Source organism: Tachypleus tridentatus, chromosome 8 (assembly GCF_004210375.1).
Source record: "Tachypleus tridentatus isolate NWPU-2018 chromosome 8, ASM421037v1, whole genome shotgun sequence".
Lineage (NCBI taxonomy): Eukaryota > Metazoa > Arthropoda > Merostomata > Xiphosura > Limulidae > Tachypleus > Tachypleus tridentatus.
In genome coordinates, this window is record NC_134832.1 from 16113885 (window position 1) to 16132964 (window position 19080).

At 29.8% G+C, this 19080-nt stretch overlaps 1 protein-coding gene across 1 annotated transcript in view; it reads right to left on the reverse strand.

The window, feature by feature from the left end:
* Positions 1–494: 494 nt before the first annotated feature.
* LOC143258590 (dystrophin-like) overlaps positions 495–19080 on the reverse strand; it is a 194731-nt gene continuing 176145 nt past the window's right edge. The window contains 16 exon segments of the mRNA XM_076517774.1: positions 495–3473; positions 6991–7132; positions 7744–7978; positions 8576–8667; positions 9030–9099; positions 9283–9330; positions 9567–9589; positions 9591–9772; positions 10434–10549; positions 11342–11508; positions 12499–12576; positions 13131–13210; positions 14551–14639; positions 16597–16801; positions 17631–17705; positions 18541–18602. Coding sequence (XP_076373889.1) covers positions 3346–3473; positions 6991–7132; positions 7744–7978; positions 8576–8667; positions 9030–9099; positions 9283–9330; positions 9567–9589; positions 9591–9772; positions 10434–10549; positions 11342–11508; positions 12499–12576; positions 13131–13210; positions 14551–14639; positions 16597–16801; positions 17631–17705; positions 18541–18602 — 1792 coding nt within the window. The 3' untranslated portion in view covers positions 495–3345.

Below are 19080 nucleotides of genomic sequence, written 5' to 3' on the forward strand. Positions count from 1 at the left end.
TTACCCTTAGTTTCTTTCCTTGTTTTGAATTTTGCGCAAAGCTACACGAGGGCTATCTCCGCTAGCCGTTCATAATTTTGCAGTGATAGACCAGAGGGAAGGAAGCTAGTCAATACCACTCACCACCAAGTCTTTTACCAACGAATAGTAAGATTGATCGTAACTTTTAACGCCTCCACCGCTGAAAGAGCAGACATGTTCACTGATGGAGATTCGAACCCGAGTCGAGCGCCCTAAATCAATGACTATACACAGATGGCTTTCGCCTTTTCGGTGCGGTAGTGAAAGTTTGTTGACATGTACGAAGTTTTACAATGTATTTATGTGTGATGGCCAGCCGCATGCATCAAAAACAGATTGTTAGCAATTAGACAAGTCGCTGAAATCGTAATCAGTTGTTAATTCGGACGACAGATGGTGTTACATCCGTATTTATAAAATTCCACTGTTAAACAGAGGTGCAAGACTATGACGAATAAAAAACACATTTATGCTCTATAAAATTTTATTTATTTCTTTATTGCTCTTGACAAAAATTGTCTACACGCTTTAGAGGCATTTGGACAAAAGCTTTCATAACACACATAAAAACCTTGTACGTGATATGTTCATGATATCATAGAAGAATGAGGATGACACACTAGCGTTAACATACGTACATTTCGAACCAGTCTTGCCTTACAAATACTAGATTTTAGCATAACAATGACTTATAAAAGTATCACGTGTAGCAACATTTCTGAAAATAGCCATATACATGAAAAACGAGCAATTGGCTTATTTATATCGTTATTTTTATTCTCTTTTTGAACAACAATTGGTGCTTCTCAAAAACTAGTGCCAGAGATCCAATATGTCTCTCGTAAAGAATTGATAGCCAGTGTTTTTTGACAATTCCAGAAAAAAACAAAGTTTATATTATCACCATTAAAATCGGTTTAGCTGCTAACTTTTACTACAAACAACAAAACATGATTTGGTAAAATATTCTTAACAATCAAGATCCCAATATCAACAGACACTTTTATTCAATGGAAAGACAAATTTCGCAAAAGTAAAATACTGATCACATACATTAACCTGGGGTAAACATTTTCTAAAAATCCAACTTTTCGTGACCGCAGATATTTGATTTCTATTGTTTTCTTTATTTAAAAAAACATCCTACAAAAACAAGTTATACATACGAAAATTCATCTTCCATTTCATCCATAGTTTGTAGAAAAAATATTTCTCACACAATCTTAGTTTCGCATTTACAAAATATTTTTAGCTGTACGTACGTACAGAGAAATGATAACAATCCCTAGTTATCTCCAAAAAATAAATTCAGTCGTAAAGATTTTTTTCTTTCAAGACACTGTGGTATGCATAACTGAATCTGGATTCCGTTTTTCCAGAAACGTTTCATCAGAAAAAATACGTCTGTTGTTGAATTTTGAGCAAAAATACTCGAGAGCTATCTGAGCTAACTGGTCCTAACTTCGAAGTGATAGACTAGAGAGAAGCCAGCTAGTCAACATCACCTATCGCCACGAGATGAAAGCTCCCTCTAATCGAATAGAGGGATTTGACTATCACTCTTATTATGCACACATATGACCCCGAAGTGCAGAGTGCAATTTTATTTTGGTGGCGACGGGAATAATGAAACCTTAGATCTACGTGCCGGCATACTAACAAGCCCTGAAAAAAAAAAATATTTAGTCCTAATGATAGATATTACAAACCGGATCTAAGTAACATGTTATTAGAACTTTGAATTTCTCCATAGGTTTGCTTAAGTTGAAGATTATATACTAAAAAGGCTTTAGATGATTTATGTTTAAGTTTTACACAATAATTCTCCATACTGTTTTAAACAACAGATAATCAACCAAGTAAGTTTTGTTAAGTTTATTATTAATGATAGTTTTAACAGTAAAAATATCAGTTTTCATTAGCAGGTTTAAAGTTTTATTCACCATTAAAAATAAAAAAAGCAAGCAAGCAGTTTCTGGTATAAGAATGAAGTTTCTCATAAAAAAGTTATAGAAGTTACAATATGAAAAATACTACAGCAATAATTCAACATTTTAATTTAGCTTTTGGAGCTGTGTAACGTTCACTTATTTCTAATTATTCTCTTAATACTATAAAAATATCACTTTAGAACGAGTTTCAACAGCAACGAATCATCTTTCTTGAGTTTCAATATGCAAACCTTGTGACTGACTGGCACACAACGAATAGTACATCACTTATAAAGAGAAAAAAAATACCAATGACATGAAGCACGCGCACACACACATTGCCATGTGTTTGCTTAAATGATTCAAAATAATGGCTTTTTCAAACTTGTTTTTAGTGAGAATGACCAAAATATCCCTAACAGATAAATAACAGGATGTCCCTCTGTTTTTTAAAAAGGAAATCAACAGTCTTAGCCATTCAAGATACTCGTTTTTACTAAAGGAAGTATTAATAATAATGGCCAAAACATGAAATAAATATTTTGAATTCCTAACTTAACAAGGTCTACTTATCACGTGTGTAAATAAAGAATACATACTGAAAATGTACTTCAAACACAGTACCTGTTTTGTAAATATGGGTTTTTTTGAAGCAAAGGTATTGTTTCATTATATTAAAAACAATAATTTGAAATGAATACTTGATTATTACAGTTGTCTTTGCTGTTTTAACTCGCATTGTGTAGCAAACTGATTTTTCCTTCTCTCTGCCACTTTATATTCAGAACGTATCTTCATATCTGGGTATTATAAAGAAAAATGAATACCAATACATTAATATTTGTTTCAAACACAGTTATTAAAGAAAGTTTTCAATGCAAAATTTTAGTCTTTCTAATCAAACACATTTTACTGGACATAATTCAGAAGAAAAACGTTTTGTTTTTAAAATTCATTGGTATCATTTACACAAGTTAGTGAGCCATAATTTTGTCTTTTATAATCAATAGGTTAAAAGTTATGAAAAAGCCAAAACTTTGCACAGACCTGTTTTTCTTAAAGAATAGTTGTATTTCTCAACACTAGCTAATAATAAGACACGTGATGAAAACAGTATTTGAAATATTTATGACATCATAAATGTCATGAGCGTTGGTTCACAGTGTCAACAGGGTAACATAAGACTGGCAAGTGTAACAAAATCATATTTTGTTCTTGTGTTCCACTGAATCATTCACAACACTTCAAACCCTATCTTGTACAACAGCACTATTAAGCATTAGTCCTGGTTCCAAAATGATTTTAAAAATTGTTTTCACAAGTATGGAGTATTTTTTGTTGGACTCCATCAAGTAAATGCACTCAAAGAAAACGACAACAAAAACCTTTCTTGTCAATGTTTCTCATGATCAGAGCCACTTCCCTCTTCATCATCAGTCATTACATTAACCAGGGTTCCTACTGCCTTCCCTAGATTTCCTGCCATGTGGAACAGGTTGCCAACAGCTGCAGACTGAGCTGCTGTAATATTAACACAAAGGGATTTCAGTGCAACATTGATGCAGAACTAGAACTGGAAAAAAAAAGTTTGGCTGTTGGTTTGATTAATTATTGTCAATTTGTAAATGACTAAAAAGAAATTAAAATAAGTACAAAGTATTTTTTAAACTGGTTGTTATACTTTACACCAAAACTAGTAATAATGATAATAGCAACAATATTTTTAAGTTACTCTTAGAAACATTATATTATTCTTTTAAAGGCTTTGGCAAGACTGACAAAGGTATTAGCACAAAATCCAAAATGAGACAGAAGGCTGGAGCAGTGAAATCATTTAACATTTATTATTTGATATTTTCAATATGGTTATATGAGAATTTAAGACAACATTTAAAAAACAAAGTCCTGCTTTTATAAAGTTTGATGAATAAATATTTATATTGTTAATCACAAAAATATTTAAACTTTTTATTGTCAAAGAGCTAAACTTAATTATTATTTTATCATACTATACAAATAAAATCAAACTTGGAGAGTTAATGTACATTTTTTATTGTTCTGGATACTTTTGCAATGTATCCTCATCACTTAGTAACTGGTTACTATTCCATTCTTGATAAATACCACCTACAGGTAGTTTAGGTTTATCAATAATATCAGAATTAAGATATGATTATAAAGGGTAAATTATGTTGATAAAAATCTTTAGTATTACAACGCTTTTAAATTGTGAAGCATTTTTTGTAAAAGATGAATTTTTTTTGGTTATCTGTTCCTAGAGGGAAGACAATACTCATCATCATCTATTGTCTGATTGAACAGTTTGATTTAACTCCATCCTTATGGTCCCAAAAAGTGAAGCAGAAATGTTACTGTTTCTTTGTGGTCATGGAAAACGAACAATGGATTCCCAGGTTTATTACCCGGCAAACTAATCATTGTGTCTTGGATTTTAAATTCCAGTGCATGCTTACACTAAATACATGACAACACAGTTGTACAAATAACTTCAGGATGAAGCAATTAATGACTTGTATACAATGTGTATAGTGGTTGAAAAACAAAACTTGCTAACTTCAGTAAGAATTTGAACTGACTTTAATTAAATATACATAAAGAGCAAGTGTATTAATTACGAGAGTATAAAGAGCAGCTACCTTCACACAATAAAGACTCATGTTGAAAGAGCACTAGTTGCAGAATGATCACAGCTTTACATGTCAAACAAAATATGCCCAAAGCATAATGTAGGTGTGGGCAACTAGCGTCTGACAAGACCGTGTGACGGGAACTTTGCAACATTACTGCTCTGATGTTCCTTAAGGAATTTGAAGCAATTCACAAAGAGAAAACCATCAACCACTTTACTGTTCTACTGCCAAACCAAATTAGGACTGACATGTTGGTTTAAAATCATTCTGAAAAAAGCATTTCAATATTGTATCTGTACTCCACTTATAGACATTTTTATGTGGGTGTGTTTTCTTTTAAAGATGTCTACTAGATTTCAATCACATTTACTACTTACACAATGCAATCCATGCAAATAATAAGGATATCAGTAGTACTAACATTTTATTTACTATTAGGTAAATTGCTACACATCAACAGTACAAAATAAAAGAAGCAGTGATGTATCTTTTCTATGCACCTTATATGACAATTGTTGTGTTTAAAACAGTTTTTTATTACTAATTTTTTTATGAGGATGCTTTTCAAAACACAGCAGACTTTAGCAAGGAGCAAACTAAAAGAGTTAAACTTGAACTGTTGGTAAATGAAAAACCTTAAATGTGTTATTAAGTCAATAATTAAGACTCATTATTAATGCTAAGCTACCAAGTAACACTTGTCAGGTTTCATTTATATGAATATTCTAAATGTTTTTATGACTGAGTTGTGTCCAACAGCACAGGATTCAGTAAAAAAAGAAACCTTTCAATGCAGTAAACTTTTCATCAGTAAAAATTCCTAAAGGCAGTAATTATTGAATATGAAATAAATAAAAGTTGGCAAGTAGATATTTTGAAATAAAGTAAACTCAAAGAAGTTACTAATGTCTTGGAAGTTTTTCATTAAGTTAAACATATTTATTTCAGTTACAAAATAAACCTTCAATATTTTTACAGTTTTTCTATTTCAAATATGAGTAAAAGCAATATTATTATTTTATGAATACTCAGGACCAATTTCAAAATCATCTGTAATTAACATTGGCTTCCCATATTGATCTTTCAAAAAATTTTACCAAGCACATTTGTTTTTGTAGCTACATAAATTAATTTTAGGTAAAAACGTTAAAGTTAGATAAGTAAAAAAATACAAATTAACCGATAAACCATGTCAGTCGAACAAGTCCAGGTATAGTTCCATGAAATGATTTAATATTAATGGAATGTGTGTGTGTATAAATATCATATTCATCATTGTGTACAAATAATCAATACAATATTAAGTTATGGAAAGGTAGCAATATATGAATGGTATCTACTGTAAGAGTTCACACACTGGATTAGTAACTGTTAAAAACAAAATTAATCACAAACATAACTTTATATTATCTAATCCATAGCTGCAGTTCTTTTAATGAACATCAAAAACTGGTGAGTGAAAACAGCACATATGTTCAGTTTCTCTTAAGCTCAGCTGTTAAAACTTTAAGAAACAACCATATGATTTATTGGTAAAAAAACAACAACTCATTAAACGTCTGAGGTTTATTTGGTATTCAGTTGCTGGTTCAAGCTAGAGCATGAAAATGAATATTTTTGAGATTTGTAAGAGAGGTAAGAACGAACGTTATTAATGAAACCATACTTAGATGCAGATAAAAATCTGTTTATTTCAAAATCCAAATAATGAAAAAAACGCATTATAGCTGAAATGTTACACAAAGTATAACATACATCATGAATATAATATGCTGAAGCCATTTTGTACACAATAAAGACCGTAAAAAGTCACTAAAAACTATGGCTTAAATACGAGATGGAATCATCAGTAATCTAATACCATCATAATTCATTTTCTCCATTCCAACATGTATAATACAGAGATTATTATCTACATTAACAGAATATTGGGTAGAAAGAACATGCTTTTAAAAAAGATCTTACAAAAATATCAAAAAATTTATCAAAGGTCTCAGTTACATTTACTATGAAAAATCATGCTCATACATCAATTGAAGCAGCCATTATTATAAAATTAAATTAATGTATTTTATGCTCTTTTCAAAAACAAAAATTCTATACTGATATCAACTTAAAAGTTATTAATGTGATGTATACATGTACCGTAACTGTTTACAGCCTATGCTAACTTCAAAATCCATCATGCATCATCTGGGGAATTTTAACTATAATTCTGCTTTCATAATAAAAGTTTGATTTAAAACAGATTATCAACTATTCAACAACATAAAATGACAAATTCGACCAGTTTACACTTTTAATAGTTTGGAAAATTAGATTTGGAAAAACACAATGAAATTAGTAAACGTAAAAGTTTCATGCAATGTCTTTTGTAAGGTTTTCACCTGTTTCACAAATCTGTCCATTTTTTGGTGAACTTGGATCTGATGGTAGACATTTATCACGAGTGAGAGAAGGCTGTGGTGTGGAATATGGAGTGGTTTGGCCAGAAGCCGACTTAGAGCTCTTAAGAGTTCCAGGCTGAGGCTAAGAAAAAAAAAGCAAAAAAAAAAGCATTGTGAAACAGACTATATACTTGGGATATTTATACAAAGTTCAGCCAATTGCACTCATCATTAATTCTTGGGCTGCTCTAATTGAATAGTTTAATTTGAGCATTACTTTTATAAAAAAGCTTCCAAACATTGTGAAGTGAGAATTTTTCAGCAGTGGGAAGCAAACTACACTAATCTGACACACTAACTACTAGGCTGTTATGTTAATCCATTTTAATATCTTTCATCATTACTTGCTTTGCCCTAACTATATATATTCCTCCAAACACATTGAAAAATTATGTTTAAATCCATTGTTTTTAAATTTATTGATTAAAACATTTATAGAATGTAACTTTTAAATGAAAGAACCAGTTTTTATTGGAGTTGGCCTTTTCTGGATAAGCAGCTGATGATCAGTAAACCCATTTTTTTTTTAGCAGTTAATACAAATTATATTACAGACAAGTAAAATGATAATACCTATCTTATAAATAAATTATTAGGAGCTTAATTTATTTGTTTAATTAAAATAACAGCTAAAAAAACAAAACAAAAACATGCCAAATTATTAATGTCCAACAAAGGGTTTAGTGTTCTCACTTCATCTAACAGCTGTCTAAGTCGCTGAAGTTGAGCTTCTAATTGTCGATTGTGGTCCTCCAATATTTGCATCCTTGCTTCAAGCCTTCCTTCATGCTGTCGCAACAGCTTGGCTTCAGCTATCAATTCATCATCTCTACTCAAAGCTTGACCATTCTGTTCCTCAGTAGCAGTAACAGGGAGTGAGAGTCCTGTTCTTGATTTCCTCAGCAGGTCATATTCAGCCTGAAGATGCCTGAAAATATCAAAACTTCAGGTTCTAACCAATAGTTGTTAATTTGATGTAAGAATACAACGATACCAGCCGTTTTGAGACACACAATACAATGATGAACTCTGATGTCAGGTCAAAAGCTGAAAATATTTTAAACATATCCAAGTTGTTTTTTCTAAGTTTTCTTAAAAATATTATTCACTAGTCTTCAGAACAAATACTAAGAACAGGAAATCATATTAGAGGAACATATTTCACAGAAAGACAATCAGTGAAGCAACAGACATCTGACATTTGTAACAAAATAGGACAAAGTTTATACTGTCCAAGTTCAAATAATAAAACAAGATCATTTTAATGGGTTCAAAAAAATTTTTTTGGTGTGAAAAAAAAGAAAGTCAGGTTCATCTCATATTACAGAAGGTAATTAATATACTAATTAATACAAAAAACAAAAACTATTCACACTTTCCACAAGTTTGCAGTAATGATACAATCTTTACATTACTCTCATATTACAACACTTCATCCATATTTTACAGGTACTGTAACCTGTAAATCTTAGTGGATATATTTCAAGACCATACAACATACTTATTATATTGTATACACACATACTTATTTTCCTCTTCAAGTTCTTGTATCATAGCTTCTAGTTCTTCTTTTTGATCAGAATCAATGACTGCCATTATCTGGGCTGGACTACAAGGCTTCAAAATAAAAGCTGAGAATTATTAACAAAAAAAAGACTAACAAAGTGATATGGAAAAAAATCTTCCACCTAGTGATAATATTTTTCAAATTAACTAACTTTTATGCTAATTATAAGTGAACATTTATTAAACTTAACAGATTTAAGTGAACTAAGACTTGAGACCAAAGTAAAATTTCAAAATAAGAAAGAATGTTGCCATTAAGAACCAAATTTATACAGATCAAATATTTGTAGTTCCACTGTTGGTAATAAAATTCATAATGAGTCAAATAAATACCAACATCTTAAACATTTGTAGCTTCTACTGCTAATAACACACTAAAAGTTTTGTAGTATCAATGAATGAAAGTTGCTTACCACAGGTAAGGAGTTCTCTCCACTTAACGTTTGACAATACTGGACAATCAGCTGATGCTCGTCTTCACTTCTGTGACACATTACACATCAAAAACTGAATCAATTTCTTGTTCTACAAGCTATTACTTTTTCAATATACATACAGTGTTCAATTATTTACTGTGTACTACACAAAAGGACTTATCTAAATAAACCCTAACCCTTTAAGTGGTAGATATATAACTTTACGAGAAATACAGAAAATTCAACTTACGAATCAGGTGTTGAATTGTTCCTACCCCTAAGTTCAACTTCAGCTAATCTGTAATAGACAAGTATTCATAAAAATCCTAACCAATAAGAAAAGTGAAGTATTGAAAAGTTGTAACTTTCACACAACTCTAATTTCATATTAAGTTCTTGTTTCCTGTATCCTGGATTCATATTTATAAGTGTAAAATACTGTACTTATGTAAATCTTACTGTTTAGACTAAATTACAGTGAGCTATTAATGATATTATTTATGCTAGTATTCACAATTCCACGTTTTCACTCACCTGCTGGCATACAATTCCAGCCGGGGAATGCATTTCTTGTGATGATAATGTGTGCTGAGGAGATGGAGCAGGACTTTCCAAGTCGTCTCCTTCCAAGACTGTCTGGACTGGCAGGTAACCCAATCTCGGGTGCTTCTTGAAGTAATGCTTGGACTTTAGTTTATTGCGTACAACTCTCGTAAAGTCTCGTACATCTTCTCCCCGAGGTTGTCTATATGGTAATTCATATAAATTCACAGGTTGTCACAATTATCTAAATTTGAAAAAATCTTTGGGTAATTTTCTGTTTCCCATGCCCAAGTCTCATTTACAGAACTGACAATCAACGAAGATATCATTTATACAATATGCCTGAGTTTAATAACGAGGAATTCACTATGAGATACTAAAGTTTCAAGATGTTTTGAGTGGGTAACAAAGGAAACTTTATTATAAAATACTGTACATATGTTAATATATTATACTTGTAATAAGGCTTCTTTATTACCCATTCAAGCCATGTTCAAAGTCTATGCCTTACTTTACATAACCAGACATAACACACCTGATTTAAAAAAATAACCAGATATCTCTTTATGCTATGTTTGACTTCTTCAGTAAATAACAAAATATTTACCAATATACTATACCTGATGTCAAAAGCTAATAACAAGATATCAGTTCCATGTTGTGACTAACTACAAAATTAACCCATCACTATGTTTTTCTTTTACAGATTTCTTACTTCACAAATTAATATAAAAATTATTTTTGCTGTATTTGTACACCTGACACATTTGGAGATAAAAATAAAGTCTTATGAATAAAAAGTGGATAACCTTTATAATTTTGTTAAAATACACCATATTCTGACTGTTTATCAACTATTTACCGTTGTGCAATATTCTTGAACCGGATGAGTTAACTTGTGAGTCTTTGATTTTCTTGCAGAGAAGAAACAACTCTGACAGATATCAAAGTTGAAACATTTCAAGCATCGATACCTAAAGCAGAAAGTCATATAACCTCAGGAGTCTATACTATACTCAACGTTTAATAAGATCATAAAATTGAAAATCTCAGCAATGAAACATGTTCTTAACAGATGAATGCTATAATGAACTTTTAATTTGAAGATAAAAAATAAAACTATGTGAAACAAGAACCAAAGGTGATGGTTGTTTTCTTAGTTTCACAGTGGGAAAGTAATGCTATTTTTAACATTTCCTGTATAACTTGTTTGACTTAAATCTTAGTCTCAAATCCGATTTTCCATTTCTGTTGGACATTATCTGTTTTTATTTTTATTTTCAAATATATTTATTCTATAACTTTATCTTCCATATACTGTACACATTTAAAAAATGACCTGTGACTATCAGTACCAAAACACGATAAAGAAAACACCAAAAATCTTCTTCAAAAGAAATTTCTGTTGCAAATAATAAGAAACAGTACGTTAGCAGTGCAGCCACCTATTCTCTAAGATAGTAAGATCTATAAGTAAGAAATAATAATATTAGCTGGACCACACAACAGGACTATTAGGCACAATGTGTTTAAAAGACTTCTCTAGTAGATGTTAAACTTAATTAGGAATCTCTTGTACTTTCTTTTTGACTCTGACTTGATCAATAACAAAAGTGTTTGTACTTGTGAAGTAAACGTTTCTTGTATTTTACAAAAACACCAAGTATTTTACTCATCTAGACCCAGGTAATAAGAAGAGTTACATATAGTGATAATAACAACATAGAAAATATCATGATAGAACAAAATGATAACAAAATTCTCACCTGAAGCCGACAATGGGATATTGTTTACAAATGTTACATTTAGCTTGGTGCTTAGCTGTCTCAGCTGCAGCAAGTCTGTGAAGAACAGGTAGCCATACTAAGGACTGAGGCTCCTGTTGTAGCCATGCCAAAAAATGAATTACCTGAATTTCTTTCTTCTTGCCACCCTGTGAAAACAAAAAATTCAAAACCTTGACTTAATCTACATTTAATTGTACTAGCCATATAAATATTATTAAGAAGTTTTTTGTTTTTATTTCATTCTTTGTAAATTGGACTAACATCAAAATGTGTTGTTTAAATTTCAAACCAGTTAAATATGTACATATATTCTACTACTTTCATGGTTAGTCAAGCTTTTTTTTTTTTTTTTTTACATAATGGAGTATTTCTCTGATTTTATGAGCAAACCAGTCTTCATTTTCCCACACCTTCAGTCCAGCAAAATATTTCAATATTTGTTTATTTTTCTATAGATGTAGGTGAGCACATCAATTGCTCAATTAAATAACTTATTATTTTTTAATATACCAATAAATATTTCTGTATTTTAGCTTCTGTTTAGTACTTGTTTTCACAAAGTTTATCTGCTTTAGAATCAGTTTTGACTACATCACATAATAATAACAGAATGATGAGTACATACAAGCATTATAAAGATTAGTGAGCCACATAAGGGTTTATATGAAGTTTCAAAATGCTGCACTCCAGCTGTTGTTTCTTCTACTGTGTATTATCTACCATCTAGACTCAAGTAAAATGTGTTCTAACTTTTGTTTTAAAATAAATTTTAAACCTACTTAATTGCCTAACTTTATAAGTCTATACAATTCATCTACCTTGTATTTTCAAGGTTGCATACATATCAAATTACTGATTTTATACAACACAACATTATATACAAGTTATAGAACACACACACACACACACAAATTTAGTTACCAGAGACATAACTCTGTGTAAAACTTCTAAAAATGATCAAACTATTAGTTACTGCAACATTTGTATACTTCTTAGAACACACAATGGGAGAGAAAATGGTAAAAGTTTAATTATGTGTTCTAGAGTTCTATATTAAGGTACTGATGGTTCACAATTTCAGTTACTTTCAGACCCATGAAGAGCAAAACAACAAATTCTATTCTATAAAAATGTACTTTTTCAAAGCAGCTTCTGACACTTGGTTCAATGTTACTTCCTCCAAATGCTGCTATTTCACCTAATGCCCTTGGAATCTATAAAAAAAAACGTAGCATGTTAATGCCAAATCTATATACAGTATTTACATGTTACACACCAATTTGATATATGGTATTTACATGCTACATACCAAATCCACATTGTATTTTTATGTTACACATCAATTCTACACACAGTAATTAATTACATGTTATACAACAGATATACATGTAACATTTACCTTTGCATACCAAATACACACACATTTTTATAAACATTTTAAGAAGATAATTTATTGAAATTTAAATAAGTTTTATGATTATCTTATTTATATCATTATGAAAGCAAATCTTCAAATGTTGAATTCTAAGAGCTTATATAAAAAAAACAACAACAACATAATTTCTTTTAGAGAAAAGCCACACTAGACAAGCTGCTTTGACCACCACAGGGAATCGAATCCCAGATTTTAGCATTGTAAATCCAGAAACTTATTGGTGTCCCAGTAGAAGACATATCAACATAAACTTAATTTCAAGAATAGTCAACCTTTGTGGACTAAACAAATGTATGTAATATGAGAATTGCAAAAATGAAACTTAGTAAATACCTGCATACAGTCATACAGCAGAAGACCAAGTTTTCTCTCATCCACAGATCCTTTAACATCAGCAATTAAACGAAAGAGATCTATAGTGATAAAAAAGTACAATCACTCAACAGGAGAACTTCTTAAAATCTTCTAAAACATATCAAAAAAATTTCAGAAGTGCAACAGAACTATTATTTTAGGAAATCTAAAGAAAATATGAATAGTTTTAGAACTATGTAAGTAAAAGTTTTAATAATGGAATCCATAAACAGATTATGAGGCCGTATACCATTAACAACATATTAACGGACTAACTTTCTCAAAATTTTTTGAAATCAATGAACATAAAATTTCAATACCTACACAACAAAATTTGCTTACTTTTCGTGAATGTGATATGAATATATTCCAGTAATAATTTAATGAAAAATTTTAATACACCCCAGGAAGATTTCTAAGTGTAATTGTTTTCTTTTGTAAAAAATGTATTAGTTATTAAAAACTAAAAATGTTTGTAATGAAATTTAAGGTTATTTTATTTAAGCACTGATAGATGACGGAACATGATGTTGTACTGCTGATCATATAGTTGTATTTCGAACAGGTGCTCATGTAAAATTAATTATTTTATAAGATTCAAACTCATTTAGTTTAAAATGACTAAAGACATACAACCATTACAACACATGCTATTTATGTAATGTTGTGGACATTTTTATGAAATCTCCTTGTCTCTTTGATATTCAGTACATTTAGAAATTTAAAGTAATTCAAGAAGTAATTCAGTTTAAAATATTTTATCTCCAGCTATTTAAATCATTAGAAATTTAATGATTGGTCAACCTCTAATATTAAGTTATTTAAATTTAAAATGTATACATAATAATTTCTCAATTTTTGGTTTAAGAAATGTGTAAATAATGTTTCGTTTATGGTTACCTACCATTCATGGTTGTAAGTTTATCAATTAGCAAAATAATTATTCACAAAAATCATACAATTATTAGGAATGTTCCTTTGAGGTTTTGGAAGTGTATACAATTAATGTAGTATGAATTAGCTATTTAACACAACTCTTTAGTGGTCTTTCAGGCTCATCTACATTTTTATTTAATATTTGCAGTTTCTTACTTGAAAGATTTAGTCTTACTAGTATACGTTGCTACATTTTTTGAAAATTTATACACAGACAAACACACATTATTTTATGATGCAGTTTGAAAAACTAAAACTTTCATAATTATGAAAAACATTTATCTTTAAGGCTCTGAATATTATTCTAATAAGCATACTCTGGGAAAATTACAGAACTCTTATTATATTTATAAAAGTAATTAAGTTCTAGAGGATGTGATAATATAAAGCAATCTGATAACAAAAATATTCATTTCAAATCAGATAAAAATATCTAGCATTTTTAATGAAAATAAATACTTACATCTAAATTTGTTTTCCAGTGTACCTCTACATAAAAGGACAATACCCACTTTGAAAGACAAGATACGAAGATGTCCTATTCTGGAGGTGCTAAAGATTTTAAGATATAATGAGAAACACAAAAACTAAAGTATTGTTTTATTAAAAGGTAAAGTTTTGCAGTAAAATAGGATTTCTATAACAAAAACACAATTTTACAATAAAGATTCCCTAATGTTTGATAAATCTTACCTGTTCTTAAAGAAAGGACAATAACTACTCTCATTGCATCATGACTTCAGAAACATTTCATATATTTTTAATTAATTCTAACATCAATCATTACTTGTGATTGAATACTGCATTTTAGTTTCACAAGTCCTGAAGCTTACAAAGTGTTACTAGAGAAATCAAAATAAAAGTATAACATGAGGGAAATCAATATCATGTAATCATAATCTGAGTAATGGCATGTAGACTGTTAAATACTCTCAAAAATACTCTAATATATGGCATTTTTACCACTTTTTAGGTTGTGAAATTACCAAACATTTGTTGCGAGATATAGTTTCAAGAAAAAAACATTATACAAATTTTTTCTTCTCTCAAACTTTCAATATTTGACCAGTGACTAGAACCTGACCTTTCGAAATGATGTTACCACAACCTATGTCAAGTAAGCCATTCTGATTTTTGCAAAGTTTTGGTTGAAATAAATTTATATCTGATAAATACATTTTCTTTTTAAAAAAATAATAAGTTGTTTTCTTTACTTGTGTTGTTTGAATACAATAAAGTTAATGATATTCAATAAATAAAGGATATGAGAAATTCCAATATTTTGTCATCAACTATTGTATATCAACTACACTTAACTAAGCATATCTAATTTGTTGTCATAGGAGAAAATTTCTGTAGCTTTTGAACAGACAAAATTTAACATGAAAACTTTTTCAGGGATGAAAAGAATACCCAAAGTTTTTCTGATGTTTTCTAAACGTCCTAAAATATTCATCTCTACAAGACCTCTGGACAGTCACTTTCCCACAAAACCATAAGTTACTCCTTATATCACTTTCTTTATTTGATATTGACAATCATTGCATGTAGTTATTTGCAAAGGTAAATTTTATCAACAATACTACATCCTATACCATAATATGATGGAGACAAAATGTTGTAGCAATTAAATAGCAAACATAAAGGAAATTCATATGTGAAACTCAGAAGGAATAGTTTCTAAACAAATATACACATACTTTAGAATGGAAAACTATACTTGTGACATGCCAACCCACTTATATTAACATATGAGAAACTTATCTAGAACCAGAATGATAAATTTCTTGACAACAAACTGAATTGTGGAATATAAACTCACTTCTAGTAAAGAAAGAGAAACCTATTAACAGCAAACTGAACTCTGACAGTGGAAACTGGAGAACACCCATGTATAAGTGATCATTGCTGTATTAGGTTTGATATTTTGCTGCATTTGGAAATTATGAATAATCATATTTTGACTCCAAATTTCAAAAAAGCAAATTAAAAAAAAATGCAACAAAAATTTTCTGTTGTGAAATGGGCAGCTGAGATATCTGGAGACACTGAGCAAATGTGGAAATTGTTTAAGAAAACTTTTTCAATATTCAAAACAAATATATATTCATCAAAAAAAAAAAAATAGCTGGAATAACCTGAACTGTGACATATTAACTCATTTCTAGTTAAATGAGAAACCTGTTAACAACAAACTGTGACATATTAACTCATTTCTAGTAAAGAATGAGAAACCTGTTAACAATAAACTGAATGGTGACATATTAACTCATTTCTAGTAAAGAATGAGAAACCTGTTAACAATAAACTGAACTGTGACATAATTTTGATAATGAATATAAAATCATTAAAGAACAAAGATCTATTAAGAAGAAATAAATTATGCTGGAGCATCAGAACTTAACTTAAGCAAATGAACATTAGCATTTGTCATTTGATTTGACAAAACACTCAGCAAATACTATTTAAGATACATATAAAACATTTTTCCAGTGGCTGATCAACTTACTTGTCATAGAGACTGAGTAACAAGTTAAGACAGAGATCCATACAGAGTGGCTTTTGCATTAATGAAGAGTGTTCACTTGATACACTGTCATAAACAGTGGCTAGACATGTGAGGATTTCAGGAACAGTGATTAACTTGTCATTTTGTGCTCTCAGGCCATGATGGTCAAATGCACTGATTATATTGTTGAGATGAACAAGATCCACTAAAAGATAAAACACACCAATTACCAGTTATTTCAAGAGAAATAGGTAGGAATCACTGTCTGGAAACATATTTGAGGATCAAATTGTTATGAGCATAAAAAATTACATTATTATAGTTTCTTGTAATACTTTATAGATAAGAACTTTGGACAAAAGTGATAAAATATTACAATATAAAACTTATTTATATGTAATTCATTCCACACATCAAATGATACAAGTACATTTATAAATGAGATTTACACTAATGAACTGTTATTTAGATGAAAAAACCTGTAGTGCATTGTTTCTACTTTTTATAATTAAGTGAAAAACTTAATACAATTTGTAAGTAACCTGTAAAATAAAATTCATTAGTTTATGGTGTTTTTGTTAAAACATACTTTAGTGTTCAAGGAAATAACTATGTAGCTCAAATATATTCATACCTATAAATATTGTGCACCAATGTAGAAACCTTACACAAGTTTACTGGATTAGTTGAGAAAAACATAGAAAACCTGGTGGCATGTTTACTTTGTACACTTACTATATTACTTGCACTGAATGCTGATTTTGATATATCAAGAAATGGTACAGTGAACTATATTGTGGTTCTTTGTTTCAAGCAGTTCCCATTTAAGCTGCTAGCTGTTGAGAAATCAACAAGTTTTTTTGTATATTATTTGTTTTAAATTGGCAAAATGTTTGAGAAATATTTCTACAGTTACAATGTTTCAATAAACGTTTTTATGATAATTTCTCAGTCTATGTAAAAAAATCTTCCAAAGGAACTGTTATTAAACTGCCAAGAAAGTAATAAAGATGGCAACAACTATGTACACTTACAGCATAGTCTTCTCTGAACTGCACGTAACTTCATGGCTGTTCTATAAGCTGAAAACTTCACATCATTGAATTCAGCTAAAGAAGAAAAAAACACAGATAGTATATATATGTGTGGTTAAAAATGATACAAATAAGATATCTTAGGAATAAAATACATAACTTGTGCAACACTTTTTTTCTGAAATTTCTTCTTTAAGAAGTTGTTTGTTATTTATTTGACTCAAAAAGATAGTGACCAAGACCACTTATTAATTCCAAAAAACATGACTTATTCATAAATTATAATTTTGAGAAAAAGAACAAAAAGACTTTATAAAGTTAGTGTATAATTTTAATTTCAATAATTTTTCTTGGTTGCAAAATAAATGCAAGTATAACAAAATCATCCAAGTTCTTACCAGTATTTAAGTAAAAATAGTTAATTAATTAACCAAATAACAATAATATTATGAAAGAAAATTTAAATATTCATTTATTTTTCATATTAATTTCATTATACACTAATTAACTTCTATTACAATTTGAATTTTTTTTAAATTATAAGACATGAAATTGTAAAAACACAAAGCTGAAGAAACTCGACTATAAATGTGTTTGTTGAATTTTGTGTAAAGCTACTCAAAGGCTACATAAATTAACATTCCATAATTTAGAAGTTGTAGATTAGAAGAAAGGCAGCTAGTCAACACCATCCACTGCCAACTCATGGGCTACCCCTAATCATATAGCAGGATTAACTGTCATACTAAACATCTTCATGTCTGAAAGGGGAGCATGCTTCATGGTGGAATTTAAACCTACAACCCCCAGATTATGAGTCAAATACCATAGCTAATAGGCCATTTCAGAACCAGTTAAAAAAGACTTTTTTTACTTTAAGACAAATAATGGTTCTTCAGCATAAACTTACATAGTGAATCAAGAAGATCTGTCAGTTTTGGATGTTCCCAAGTTGTGGTTTCAGTGGCATGACTGTATAGAAAAAAAATACCTTTAGGTTTAACAGACATAAAAAAACAACGAAAAACAGAATAACAATTTTAAACTTATATGACCACAACACTCTTGATGACAAGAAACCCACTTGAAATAAAAATATATCTCAGAATGGCTGATTGTCCACTATGACCCATAATGTCGACCTATGAATCATTTAACTATAACCTCGGTAAATATACAGCGTGGGCATTTTCTAAACATGTAACTTTAGCCAGCTCCTTTTTCAAAGACTTTTAACTTTAAATATATTCTTAATCATCTAAATCATAAAGCCTTAATAGCCAGTTTTGATGTAATCTCCCTCTTCACAGAAATCCCAGCAACTGAAGCCTGCAAGATAGCCTTAGAACTTTATATCCAAGACTCAAACCCATTGATACACATCCCCAGCAACCAATTAACAATCCTTATATAATTCACTACCACCAAAACTAATTTTATGTTCAATAAC